Here is a 14670-nt window from a genome sequence, read left to right as displayed (position 1 = left end):
CGCACTCGAGGCAGCTCAGATCGCAAGCGCGCACCGGAAGCCTGGGTCAGAGTTAGCTGCCCAGGTCACGATCATGCTCCGGCAGCCCAGATCAGAGACAGCTGCTGCCCAAATCACAAACGCGCTCGGGGCAGCCCAGATTCGCAAGCGCGCACCGGAAGCCCGAGTCAGAGTTAGCTGCCCGGGTCGCAATTGTGCTCCGGCAGCCCAGATCAGAGACAGCTGCTGCCCAAATCGCAAACGCACTCAGGGCAGCCCAGATTCGCAAGCACGCACCGGAAGCCCAGGTCAGAGTTAGCTGCCTGGGTCGCGATGGTGCTCCGGCAGTCCAGATCCCAGACTAGATCAGACAAGAGCCAGGGGACGTCTCCCACCGGTCTCCACTGGCCGTCCTATAGCGCGTCCGCCAGAACTGCGCCAGCTCCAGTTTCAGACCTCGCGAGTCACAGATTCAGATTCAGAACAGACACAGACAGACAAATGGAGATGAGCCGGCTCACCTATCTGTAGATCGATCCTAGTAGATCCGTTGACCAGGGGTCTGGTGGGCTTGGGGAATCCCAGACGAGCCCCCAGATGTTGTGCCCAGACCGTTTGTTCCCCCAAAGAAGACCACCAGAGTCCAGAGTCAAAGCCAAGCGGCAAGGATCTTTACTACAAGTTTGAACTTGGTCCCTCCATTCCACAGCATACAAGAGGGCCTCGAATAATGTGAGTGTTTGCTTTTTATAGCCCGAAAGTTACAGGGGAACAAAGGAATTCTTTTGGTTCCCGCGCCTTTAGTAAAACTTCGAACGGCTGTCTCCTTATCGGAGACTTTCCAGGTGGTGTTTGTACTGGGCTCAGGAAGTTTGAGAGATATATGGCGATACGTGGTGGGATGGGATGTGTTTGTACTGGGCTCAGGAAGTTTGAGAGATATATGGCGATATGTGGTGGGCTGGGATGTGTTTGTACTGGGCTCAGAAAGTTTGAGAGATATATGGCGATATGTGGTGGAATGGGATGTTTGTACTGGGCTCAGGAAGTTTGAGAGATATATGGCGATATGTGGTGGGATGGGATGTGTTTGTACTGGGCTTGTTTGTTGTTAGCCCGGGGCTGAGGAATGTGCCCGACTCCTTTCACTATCATTACAATCAATTTTAGAGTATTTTCATTACCCTGAAAAAGAAAACCCATCCCTTTAGCAGTTACCACTCCCCTGCCCCTACTTCTTCCATCCTCCCAACCTTAGACAGCCACTAATCCACTTTCTGTGTCTAGGAATTTATCCATTTCTTCGATTTCCCAAATTATTGGCATACAGTTGCTCACAGTAGCCACTAATGATCATTTGAATTTCTGCAGTACCGGTTGTAATGTCTTTTTCATTTCTGATTTATTTAGGTTTTTACTTTTTCTTTTTTTTTTTTGGAGATGGAGTCTTGCTCTGTCACCCAGGCTGGAGTGAAGTGGCGTGATCTCTGCTCACTGCAAGCTCCGCCCCCCCAGGTTCATGCCATCCTCCTGCCTCAGCCTCCCGAGTAGCTGGGACTACAGGCGCCCACCACCACGTCTGGCTAATTTTTTTATATTTTTAGTAGAGACAGGGTTTCACCGTGTTAACCAGGATGGTCTTGATCTCCTGACCTCGTGAGCCGCCCACCTCAGCCTCCCAAAGTGCTGGGATTACAGGCATGAGCCACCGCACCCAGCCAGGTTTTCACTTTTTTTTTTTTTCTTAGTCTGGTTAAAAGTTTCTCAATCTCGTTCATCTTTTCAAAAAAATTTTTTGTTTTGTTGACCTTTTGTATTGTTTTCTTCATTTCAATTTATCTCTACTCTGATATTTATTTATTTATTTATTTATTTATTTATTTATTTTGAGACTAAGTCTCACTCTGTCGCCCAGGCTGGAGTGCAGTGGCGCAATCTACACTCACTGCAACCCCTGCCTCCTGGGTTCAAGCGATTCTCCTTCCTCAGCCTCCCAAGTTGCTGGGATTACAGGTGCCCACCACAATGCCCAGCTAATTTTTTGTATTTTTAGTAGAGACAGGGTTTCACCATGTTGGGTTTCATCACATTGGCCAGGATGGCCTTGAATCCCCGACCTCGTGATCCCCCTGCCTCGGCCTCCCAAAGTGCTGGGATTACAGGTGGGAGCCACCGTGCCCGGCCAGCTATACCTAATTACATTACTTTTTAAATTCTTGCTCTAGGCCTTAGAAAACACATCCATAACTTTTCACAGCCTAGGGATAGGTTAATATTCTACTTCTTCATGTAGAATATGAAAACCTTACAACCATTTTAGGCCCGTTTACCACCAACTTTCACTATTTCCTTTTTTTTTTTTAGATGGAGTCTTGCTTGTCGCCCAGGCTGGAATGGCATGATCTTGGCTCACTGCAACCGCTAGCTCCCAGGTTAAAGCGATTCTCCTGCCTCAGCCTCCTGAGTAGCTGGGATTACAGGCATGCACCAGCATGCCTGGCTAATTTTTGTTATTTTTAGTAGAGACAAGGTTTCACCATGTTGGCCAGGCTGTTCCGAACCCATGACCTCAGGTGATCTGTCTGCCTCGGCCTCCCAAAGTGCTGGGATTACAGGCATCAATCACTGCATGCAGCCCCATTATTTCTTTTTATGTATCTATGTATTTATTTATTTGAGATGGAGTCTCGCTCTGTTGCCCAGGCTGGAGTGCAGTGACGCGATCTTAGCTCACTGCATCTTCCACCTCCCGGTTCGATTCTCCTGCCTCAGCCTCCCCAGTAGTTGGGATTACAGGTGCGTGCCACCACACCCAGCTAATTTTTGTATTTTTAGTAGAGACGGGGTTTCGCCATGTTGGCCTGGATGGTCTCGAACTCCTGACCTCGTGATGTGCCCACCTCAGCCTCCCAAAGTTCTGGGATTACAGGTGTGAGCCACTGCACCCAGCCAACTTTGTAGTTCTTTAAGATGCGTCGTTAGGTTGTTTATTTGAAGTTTTACTTTGTTTTTTGATGTAGATACTTATAGCTATAAACTTCCCTCTTAGTACTGCTTTCACTGTATCCCATAGGTTTTGGTATTTTGTGTTTCCATTATTATTTGTTTCAAGAAATTTTTCATGACATTCTTCTTAACGTCTTCATTTTGCCACTGGTCATTCAGGAGCATACTGGGTAATTTCTGTGTGTCTGTATAGTTTCCACAGTTCCTCTTGTTATTGACTTCTAGTTTTATTCCATTGTGATCAGAGAAGATGCTTGATATTATTTCAATTTTTTGAATGTTTTAAGACTTGTTGGCCGGGCACGGTGGCTCACGCCTGTAATCCCAGCACTTTGGAAGGCCGAGGCAGGTGGATCACGAGGTCGGGGATTCAAGACCATCCTGGCTAACACGGTGAAACCCCATCTCTACTAAAAATACAAAACAAAATTAGCCAGGCATGGTGGCAGCCGCCTGTAGTTCCAGCTACTTGGGAGGCTGAGGTGGGAGAATGGCGTGAATCCAGGAGGTGGAGCTTGCAGTGAGCCGAGATCGTGTCACTGCCTTCCAGCCTGGGTGACAGAGTGAAACTCCACCTCAAAAAACAAACAAAAGACTTATTTTGTAACTTAACATATGGTCTGTCCTTGAGAATGATCCATGTGCTGAAGGAAAGAATGTGTATTCTGCAGCCATTTGATGAAATGTTTTGTAAATACCTATTAGGTCCATTTGGTCTACAATGTAGATTAAGTCCGATGTTTCTTTGTTGATTTTTCTGTCTGGAAGATCTGTCCAATGCTAAAAGTGGGGTGTTGAAGTCTCCAGCTATTATTGTATTGGGGTCTATCTCTTTATTATAATATTTGCTTTATATATCTGGGTGATCTAGTGTTGGGTGTGTATATAGTTACAATTGTTATATTCTCTTGCTGAATTGACCGTTATCATTATATCATGACCCTCTTTGTCTCTTTCAGTTTTTGTCTTGAAACCTATTTCGTTGCCTGGGCATGGTGGCTCACACCTGTAACCCCAGCACTTTAGGAGGCCAGGGTGGGTGGATCTCTGGAGGTCAGGAGTTTGAGACCAGCATGGCCAACATGGTAAGACCTCATCTCTAGCAAAAATACAACAATTAGCTGGGCGTGGTGGCAGCAGCCTGGAATCCCAGATACCTGGGAGGCTAAGGTACAATAATTGCTTGAACCTGGGAGGCAGAGGTTGCAGTGAGCCGAGATCATGCCATTGCACTCCAGCCTGGGAAACAAGAGTGAAACTCCGTCTCAAAAAAAAAAAAAAAAAAAAAAAAGAATTGGCTAGGCATGGTGGCTCACACCCATAATCCCACCAATTTAGGTGGCTGGGGCAGGTGGATCACTTGAGCTCAGGAGTTCAAGACCAGCCTGGGCAACATAGGGAAACCCCATCTCTACAAAAAAAAAATACAAAAATTAGCTGGGCATGATGGCACGTGCCTGTGGTCCAAGCTTCTCGGGAGGCTAAGGTAGGAGGACCACTTTAGGCCGGGAGGTTGCAGTGAGCCATGATCTCGCCACTACACTCCAGCTTGGGTAACAAAGTGAGACCCTGTCTCAAAAAAAAAGAAAAGAAAGAGGAATAAAAGAATGGCTACTCCATAGGCAGAGAGCAGCAGCACGGGCTGCTTGACTAAGAATACTTATAATTATTTCTTGATTTTATGTGAAACAAGGGGTGGATTATTCATGCCTTCCCTGGAAAGAGGAGGGCGATTCCCATACTGAGGGTTCCTCCCCCTTTTAGACCATATAGAGTAACTTCCTCACATTGCCATGGCATCTGTAAACTGTCAAGGCCTGGTGGGAGTATCTTTTAGCAGGCTAACGCATTATATTTAGCATATAACGAGCAGTGAGGAGAGGTCACTTTAGTCGCCATCTTGGTTTTGATGGGATTTGGCCGGCTTCTTTGCTGCATGCTGTTTTATCAGCAAGGTCTTTGTGACCTATAACTTCTGTTGACCTCCTATCTCATCCTGTGATTAAGGATGCCTAACCTTCTGGGAATGCAGCCCAGCAGGTCTCAGACTTATTTTACCCAGCCCTATTCAAGGAGTTGCTCTGGTTCAAATGCCTCTGACAACTGCACTCTCCATTCAGTAGCCTGAGTAATCTCTTTTTTTCTAATTAACGCGTGACTTACATAAAGTACACAAATCTTAAGTATATGAATTCTAGATATACACCCATGTAACCACCACTCACATCAGGATACTAAATAATCCTTTTTAAAATTTTATTTCAAGTCATGACATTTCTCTGCTTTAAATCATTCCATACTTTCCCAATCCCCTTGAGACAAAATCCAAACACCTCCTAAACCTGGTTACACAGTCTCACATGATCCAGCCCCTATCTCTCAGGATTCATCCTGTACCACGCTTCCCTCCCCTGCCCTCACCATATTGCAGCAATCCCATCTGTGCATCCTGTCTTCTCCTAAACCTCTTCAGAAGGCACTCCCAGTGCTGGCAGCTTATAATTTAGATCTCCGTCTGAATGTCACTTCCTCAGAGGTCTCCTCTGACAGGCAATCTAAAGTTGCACCCAATCACTTTTCATTACACCACCTTGTTTTAAGTACTCACAGAATACTTGTTGTAATATTTTATTTATTAGTTGCTTATATATCTGTCCTTCCCCCACTAGAATATAACCCCTTTTGGGACAGTTCTATTCCATGTTGTACCCACAAATGTCTGTGCCTGGCACATGGTGAGCAACAAAAATTTTCATTGAATGAATGAAATGGAACATCAGCTAGGGGAAGCATGAATAGCCCTAGTCTCAGAAATCCTGAAGGCCTAAATTTGACTAAACCTAGTCAGTAAATTGGAGCATTAAATGAGGTAAAAGCCCATGGGAATTAAGTCTTCAGCATTTGTTACCTTCTTATTCCGTCTGAACATGCCTCATTAAAGCCATTCTTAAACAAGACCCTCGATTTGTTTTGCCTTTACAAAAAGTAATTTGAAAACAAACTCTGGCGGGGAGCAGTGACTCACGCCTGTAATCCCGGCACTGTGGGAGGCCACGGAGGGAGGAATGTTTGAGCCCAGGAGTTCGAGACCAGTCCGGGCGACATAGGGAGATACAGCGCCCCCCGACGCCCGCCACTCTGTCTCCACACAAAAACTTTTTTTTAATTAGCTGGTCCTGGAGGCGCTCGCCTGTAGTCCCAGCTGCTCGGGAGGCTGAAGTGGAAGGACCGCTTGAGCCCCGGAGGTTGAGGCTGCCGTGAACCGAGATCGTGCCACTACACTCCAGCTTGGGCGACAGGGCGAGACCCTGTCTCAAAAAATAAAAATAAATAAAAATAAACAGTAATTTCTGATGTGGCTTTTAAAAACTAGGCCGGTCGCGGTGGCTCACGCCTGTAATTCCAGCATTTTCGGAGGCCGAGGCGGTGGACAGCCTGAGGTCAGGAGTTCAAGACCAGCATGGCCAACATGGTGAAATACCGTTTCTACTAAAAATACAAAAAAACTAGCAGCGAATAGTGGCGGGCGCCTGTAATCCCAGCTACTCCGGAGGCTGAGGCAGGAGAATCGCTTGAACCTGAGAGGCGGGGGTTGCAGTGAGCCGAGGTCGCGCGCGCCATTGCACTCCAGCCTGGGCAACAAGAGCGAAACTCCGTCTCAAAAAAAAAAGTACGTTAAACTCAGACTCTTCCCTTTCAGAACATCCATTTCGCCACACCCATCACCGGCTCCGTGCAGAGTAAGCGGAACCAGCAGCGAAGCCCCACCCTTCCCGTCACTCTTCCGGCAGGAAGTCTATGCATCACGAGGCCGGCCAGGGCTCAACCCCAGCCCTGCGCCCGCGTGTAGCCCTACGTAAAGCGTGAGGGGTTTCGCGACAACCCAGGCCCCACCCCTTTGGCCACATGTCGCGCATGTCTTCCCGTCGGAAGCCGTGCCACCTCGCCGCGCAGCTTTACGAACCTAGAGCAGCGCCGCCCCGCCTCCTGTCTCCGTCCTCACCTCCCCGCCCCCTCCCAGCTTCGAGTCTCCTAGCCCGACGCGCCCGCTATAATCACGTGATTGCCTCATCCGGGTCCTTTGCGTTCTCTTTCCCTCTCCCAACATGGCGGCCTCAGGTGAGCGAGCAGCCGAGCGCGGCCAAGGACTGGGCTCGGAAACCCCCCTCCGAGCGTGATCCACTGATTTCCTGAAGTTGGGGAACTGCTGGCACCGGTTCCTTTCTGAATTGAGGGCTGCGGCAGGCTGGCGGCGTAGCCCTGTTAGGTTACTACCTCGGGATGTTTGGGGGGGAGGGGAAGGACACCTTCCCCTCCCCCTCACACTCTTTTCACCCTTTCTGCGCGAGATTGGAATAGGCAGTAATGGTGGACTCTGGCTTGAATTGGAGAAGGAGGCGCAGAAAGGTGTGCGGGTGGTGCGAGGCCTTTTCGTAGACGTGAAGCACCGTGCCCACGTGAAGGCGTGGAGGAAGGAAGGAGGCGGTTGCTGCGCGGACGAGTGCACATTAGGTTACGTCTCCAAGGCGCGAGGCTGTAGCGGACCGGAGTCGGGGGCAGGGGAATAAGTGTGGGGGGAGCAGTTGGAACGCTAGCGCGAGTCGGTGGAGGGGCGGGGGAAGGCAGTGGTGCGCGTGCGCGGTGGGAGACACGAGGGTAGTGGAGACGGGCGCGCCTTCAGTCCTTGCGCTAGAACCCAGATAGGAAGCTTTTAACGCGCCTGTGTTGCGCTCTTTTTATGTCCTTTTAGGTTGTCTCTTCCCTTTCTAGAGTGTGGCCCTGTGCCTGTATTCTTCCAAGGGTATGTGTGTTAGGCTTGGAGGTTGGTGCTATTGGGGGGTGGGGAACCCAGTGTGGTGCACCCACGTGTTGAGAAGCACGGGTGTGCACCTGGATTTCCTTCTAGGCTTTTTTCTCATACTCAGTTGGAGGCGTTTTTACTCAGCGCAGCTATATGCAAGGATCAGGTTTCTCTTCTGGCGCTTCCACGTTGGTTGAATTTGGATAGCTCCAATGGTAGATTTCAGCTTTGTTGTTGTTGTTGTTAAGGTAACTGTACAACTACCAGCAGGTACTTTAAGATAGTGCTTACCAGTGGCTGGAGTTGCTTACTTTATGTATTACTAGTGACTGGAGTTGCTTACTTCTTTAGACAACCTTGGAGGTTGCCTTGCAAGTCTACTTACATATCTAATGGGCCTGTAAGAGCAGTGATGACCCAACATTTTGTAGCATTGATTTTAGTTTGGGGAATATAGTTTGTTTTCTCTGGCATGACCTTGCATTCTTGAAAACATTATTTGAACTTCTATCTCTGGGTGCTCATTTCTTACTCGGTAATTCGTCATCTCTGTTACAAAGAAGCTAAGGGTTATGGTTGGCTTTGGAAAATGTTGAGAAATTTGAGGTGCATTTGAAGATCTTTCATTGGTGTAACACTTGACAGTTGACCAAGCACTTTTGTGCATTGTTGTCTCCTTCGATCCTGAGGTACTGCAGAGAGCTGGTGGTATTTCCCAGCTGAGGAATATTATTTAAGGCCACACTGCTCTCAGCTGGCAGAGCAAGCTCATAATCTTTGAGACTCCTCAGCAACTTAAAAGTATCAAGGTGTCATCATCAGTTTAGGACGCTGCCCTAAAGCATCTGAAGTTTACAAAAATGTTCAAATTTTTTTCTCCAGTGGGCTAGTACAAGTCCTAAATATATTTTAAACTAACCATTGCTTAAAGTACTTACTTGGTCTGGATTTGCCACCTTAACAGTTTAGTATAGTAATTTAGTGAAGAAAATTTGTGTTTTCTTAACTTTTGGTTTTTTTTTTTTAGAGGCGGAAGACGTGCCAGCAATTTATGTCCTTTGTTTTACCAAGTTGAGGGAAATCCAGACTGATTAAAGGGATTTACTCAGTGCCGTCCCATTTTCTTGTTCTTCCATATTTACTCCACTCCTTTGAAAACCCTCATCTCCTTTAATTCACTTCAGTAAATCTTTTTAGCTGGTACTGGTATCTGAGCACAAGTCACGTCTTTCAGTCTGCCCTTGAGGAATCTGGGGTTTATCGGATGGTTTCCCCGCCCCTCTTTTCCAGTCACATTGGCTTTGTGAAGTAACCAGTATTCCCTGATGAGGGAAATGGATGTTATGTATTCTGTGTGAAAATACATAAAACAACTTCATTATGCCTCTTTTACTGTTAAATGAGACCAAAAAATTCTTTGCAGCAATACCAGTTTCCAGTGTGATCCATTATTGACCTTCAAGAACTAAGGTAGGTCTCAGAACTAACTATAGAATGAGGATAGTTTGAATTCCTAGAAACTTGATACATTGAGCCAGTACACTTAATTTCTTGCTCTGCTTCTTAGAATTCTTCAAGGCCTGGCGCGGTGGCTCACGCCTGTAATCCCAGCACTTTGGGAGGCTGAGGCTGAGGCGGGCGGATCACTAGGTCAGGAGTTGGACACCAACCTGACCAACATGGTGAAACTCTGTCTCTACTAAAAATACAAAAATTAGCTGGGTGTGGTGTCGCGTGCCTGTAATCCCAGCTACTCAGGAAGCTGAGGCAGGAGAATCACTTCAACCTGGGAGGCAGAGGTTGCAGTGAATCGAGATTGTGCCACTGCACTCCAGCCTGGGCAAAAGAGCAAGACTCCATCTCAAAAAAAAAAAAAAAAAGTCTTAAAAATACGAAGTTTTTCATTTCTCTTAAATTTTCATTGTGACTACTTTAATAGACTTGTTACAAGCCAGTTACCTCTTGAATCTCAGTTTCTTTATCTGGAAAGTGGTCATTATTTGTCTGCTCTCCCCTTACCTAGAGGGAATCAGATGCGTTTGATACAGTTTAACATTTAAAATGCTTTCAAATTGAGCAGGTTGCAGTAGCTCATGCCTGTAATCCCAGCACTTTGGGAAGCCGAGGTGGGCAAAACACCTGAGAACAGGAGTTCGAGACCAGCCTGGCCAACATGGTGAAACCCAGTCTCCACTAAAAATACAAAAATTAGCGGGGTGTTGGGCTGGGCACGATGGCTCACGCCTATAATCCAGGAGGCAGAGATTGCAGTAAATTGAGATTGCACCACTGCCCTCCAGCCTGGGTGACAGAGCAAGACTCCATCTCAAAAAAAAAAAAAAATTTTAAATTGGAAATAACATACATAAGCTCATGCACAGGCCTTTCATTTCCATAATGCTTCAAAATGCCATCCTGTGTGACATCTCATTTGATTATTTTTATAGGGAGAAGATGCTCTGCAGTGGTTGTTTTCATACACTGCTAACTCTCACAGTAAAATGGTTTTAAGGGTTGCCATTATATATTGCCTATAGATTACCCAGTTTCAAATTCCATCCTCCATCATGTATATGTTATTCTGGGAGTAAGATACCCAGAAGGCTAAAACTAACTCTTTTTGAAAGTTTAAATACCAATACAGAATACTGTCAGTTAAGATAAAGCAGTGTTTCTAAGTAATGTCATTGAAAAAAGAGGTATGTTTCATCTCAAAACATTCTGGAATTCTCTTTTCATAATGGTAGAGGAAATAACTGATGAGTACAGTATTTTAAGTGCATATTTGTAATTAGATTTGCCTTATGTACATTTATGAGCCAGTTTCTTAAATTTGTAGTAGATACTGCTATGGTCCCAATAGTAGGAAAGTACTCAAATCAAGAAGTTTAATTTGAATTTGTGTAGCTCCTGTCTCCCATTTTGTGTAATGGTTAGTATGGCATGCATTGGGCACTTACTTTGATTATGTAAATGATCAAATTCAGTATCCCTGGAGGGATAAGGAAAAGGTAGTACGGCATCTTTCTTCTTGTGTCAAAATGAAGTAATTGGGCACAGAGAGGTCATGAAACTGAATCTGCACAGGAGTCAAGATGGTGGAGCTTATGAGTTCTGACTTAGTCTTTATCTCTATTATGCTAAACTTACCCAATCCCCAACTAAATCAAAGGGTGGTTTACATTGGGATCTTTTCAGCTTTGCAATGGGTTTATCTGGATAGTAAATGCTTTTTTTACTTGAGATGGGTTTATCCTGATAGTCTTATCATAAAGTCGGGGAGCATCTATATAGTGCAGTAAAGGTGAAGGTGAAATATTATGATATTACATTGCATGAAATGTCTTTTCATGGCTGGGCTTTAAACACCAATGTAATTAGTCTAATTCTAGACACTCTATTTGGGTAGATTGATTGTGTTTATACAATGTTGTTGATTTAGGGAAACATTTGTTAATCATTAATTCATTATTTAAAGTAGCTTTTTTTGTTGTTTTGTTTTTGTTTTGAGACAGAGTCTCAGTCTATGACTCAGGCTGGAGTACAGTGGCATGGTCTCGGCTCACTGCAATCTCCACCTCCTGGGCTCAAGCAGTTCTTATAGAGATGGAGTTTCACCGTGTTAGCCAGGCTGGTCTCGAGCTCATGACCTCAGGTGATCCTCCCACCTTGGCCTCCCAAAGTGCTGAGATTACAGGCATGAGCCACCACGCATGGCCTAAAGTAGCCTTTAATTATGGAGAATTTGGCAGAACTCACTTTTAATAATAGCTTTATTCAATGTAATTTGTATACCATAAAATTTGCCCTTTTAAAGTATACAGTTTGGACCGTGTGCAGTAGCTCACACCTGTAATCCCAGCACTTTGGGGTGCCAAGGCAGGAGGATCAATCACTTAGGCCCAGGAATTCAAGACCAGCCTAAGTAACATGGTGAGACCACATCTCTACAAAAATTTTTTTAAAAATTAGCCAGGGATGGTGGCATGTACCTGTGGTCCTAGCTACTTGGGAGGCTATGGTGGGAGGATTGCTTAAGCCCTGGAGGTCAAGGCTGTAGTGAGCCATGATCTCACTACTGTACTCCAGCCTGGGTGACACAGCAAGGCCCTGTACAATTTGGTGGGGTTTAGTGTATTCAGAGATGTACAACCATCATTATTATCTAATTTCAGAACCTTTTTATCACCCCCAAAGAAAAGTCCTTTGTATAGGACTAACATTTCCTTTTCATTTATCTTTTTATTCATTGAAGTGAAACATCACTTAGAACATGGTTCTCAACTAAGGGACAGTCTTTCATCCCAAACCCCCATCCCACCATAGAGCATTTGGCAGTGTCCAGAGACGCTTTTGGTTGTCACAGTGGAATGGGGTTCGGGGGTTGCTATTGGCATCTAATGAGCAGAGTCAGAGATACTGCTAAAGATCGCCCCATGACAAGAAATTACCTAAGCTAAAATATGAGTAGTGCTGAAATAGAGAAACTCTGAGTTAAGAAGTAGGTTGTATTTATTTTAGTGTCTATTATAACAAATTCTGTTTATTAAGAAAACCATGAATGTGTTGTCTCTTGTTTAAGGGCTTCTGGACTTAGCAATATTTCCGTTTTTAAGATCTTCTATTAAACCTGTATGGATATATAAAGAGCTGGTGGTGTCTTTTCCCCACTGTAGACCGTGTATAAATAATTGGGACACGTTTTGTTTTGCGAGGTGATTGATTTGTTACCTTTTTAACCAGTTCACATAAGATTTAGAGAAAATTAAAGAATTGGACCAGTTCATTGTCGAACTGCAAAGGATTGATAAACCTGGAGCATTAAACAGTGCTTTACTTATAAGGCAGAGGGAACACTGTTGATATCTAAACATGTAGTGGGCCTAGGTATTGGGGGAGCAAAGGGCATGGAGGATTTAGATAACATCTTTTCTCAGTTACTGGAATGAAATGGAGTGGAACAAACACGGGCACCTACTTTAGGCTTATTGATTTTGCTTTTCAAGGGCTAATTCCTTTAAACCTGCTGCTTATGTTGTGACTGAGTCAATGCTGCTGCTGCAGTTAAATAAGTTAAAGATCTTGTACGGAATTTTAGCCTGTTTTTTTTTTTTAAGACTCATCTAATAGCTGGGGTGCAGTGGCTCACGCCTGTAATCCCAGCACTTTGGGAGACGGAGGCAGGAGGATCACCTGGGGTCAGGAGTTGGAGACCAGCCTGACCAACATGGAGAAACCCCGTCTCTATTAAAAATACAAAATTAGGTGTGGTGGCGCATGCCTGTAATCCCAGCTACTCGGGAGGCCGAGGCAGGAGAATTGCTTGACCCTGGGACATGGAGGTTTTGGTGAGCCAAGATTGCACCATTGCACTGCAGCCTAGGCAACAAGAGCAAAACTCTGTCTCAAAAAAAAAAAAAGACTCGTCCAACAGTAATTTCTTAACCAGAGGGCCTGGGAGTGGGTGGCAATCAGAGGAGGGGGAGACTTGTGATTTGAAAAGACATTCTAAGATTTAAAAGTGCCTTTAATATTTTTTAGTCATGATATTTAATTTGCTTGGAAATTTCAAATAACATTAAAGAGGAAACTTGTTTGTCAAAGGAGTCAAGGGGTAAGAGTTGAGAAACTGATCTACAAAGTTGATTTAAGCCAAATCGGACTAAAGGGCAGATTAATTCCACATTCTGCTGTTTTGGTAGAAGATACGTATATAGAACAAAGAGGAAAGGGATACCTTATTCAGATTGTTATGTTCTTATGTTGAACTTGACCTCATTGTACTGACCACCAGTTCTATTTTTATCCTCCCAGTGGAAGGACAGGTTAATAATTGGATATTAGCTGATGATACTAGATTAAGCCCCATGAGGGTAAGGATATCTAGCTAGCATCATGTTAATCCCAGACTCTATTTTTGAATTAAATGATATGAAAAAGTCTAAAATAAGCCCAGGCACTATAAGTGGTTTACCTCATGTCTTATTCATGTTAGCTTATTAAACTCTCCCGTAGATCTTTGCATATGAGACTGGGCGCACAGTGGCTCATTCCTGTAATCCCAGCATTTTGGGAGGTCGAGGTGGGTGGATCCTTTGAGGTCAGGAGTTCGAGACTAGCCTGGCCAACATGGTGAAACCCTGTCTCTGCTAAAAATAACAAAAATTAGCCAGGCTTGGTGGCACGTGCCTGTAATCCCAGCTACTCGGGAGACTGAGGCAGGAGAATCACTTGAACTTGGGAGACAGAGGTTGCAGTGAGTCAAGATGGTGCCACTGCACTCCAGCCTGGGCAACAGAGTGAGACTCCCTCTCAAAAAAAAAAAAAAAACTTTTGCATATGAGCTGCAGCAATAAAAGTGCTATGAGACCCAACATCTGCATAACTGTATTCTTTGAAAGCTATGGAATAAGGCCAAGTGCAGTGGCTCACATCTCATCCCAGCACTTTGGAAGGCTGAGACAGGGTGGACCACTTGAGGCCAGGAGTTGAAGACCAATCTGGGCAGCGTAGCAAGACCCCCGCCTCTACAAAAAATTTTAAAATTAACTGGGCGTGGTGGTGCATGCCTATAGTCCTAGCTACTCAAGAGGCTACAGTGGGAGGACTGCTTGAGCCCAAAATGTCAAAGCCTCAGTGAGCCATGATTGCACCACTGCAAAAAAAAAAAAAAAATAGAAAAGAAAAAGAAAGCAGGCCGGGCGCGTTGGCTCACATCTATAATCCCAGCACTTTGGGAGGCCGATCACAAGGTCAGGAGATCGAGACCATCCTGGCTAACACTGTGAAACCCTGTCTCTACTAAAACTAAAAAAAAAAAAAATTAGCCTGGCATGGTGGCACGCACCTGTAGTCCCAGCTACTTGGGAGGCTGAGGCAGGAGA

General features: G+C 45.2%; 1 protein-coding gene across 2 annotated transcripts in view; it reads left to right on the top strand.

The window, feature by feature from the left end:
• Nucleotides 1-6770: 6770 nt before the first annotated feature.
• Nucleotides 6771-14670, top strand: part of EIF4B (eukaryotic translation initiation factor 4B) — a 35303-nt gene continuing 27403 nt past the window's right edge. For both annotated transcript variants that reach the window (XM_003906442.4, XM_009180802.3), the window contains exon 1: nucleotides 6771-7104. In XM_003906442.4, the coding sequence (XP_003906491.1) occupies nucleotides 7092-7104 (13 nt within the window). In that variant the 5' untranslated portion in view covers nucleotides 6771-7091. The remainder of the gene's footprint in view (nucleotides 7105-14670) is intronic.

This window comes from Papio anubis, chromosome 9 (assembly GCF_008728515.1).
Source record: "Papio anubis isolate 15944 chromosome 9, Panubis1.0, whole genome shotgun sequence".
Taxonomy (NCBI): Eukaryota; Metazoa; Chordata; class Mammalia; order Primates; family Cercopithecidae; genus Papio; species Papio anubis.
This window is presented reverse-complemented; position numbering and strand designations above follow the sequence as displayed.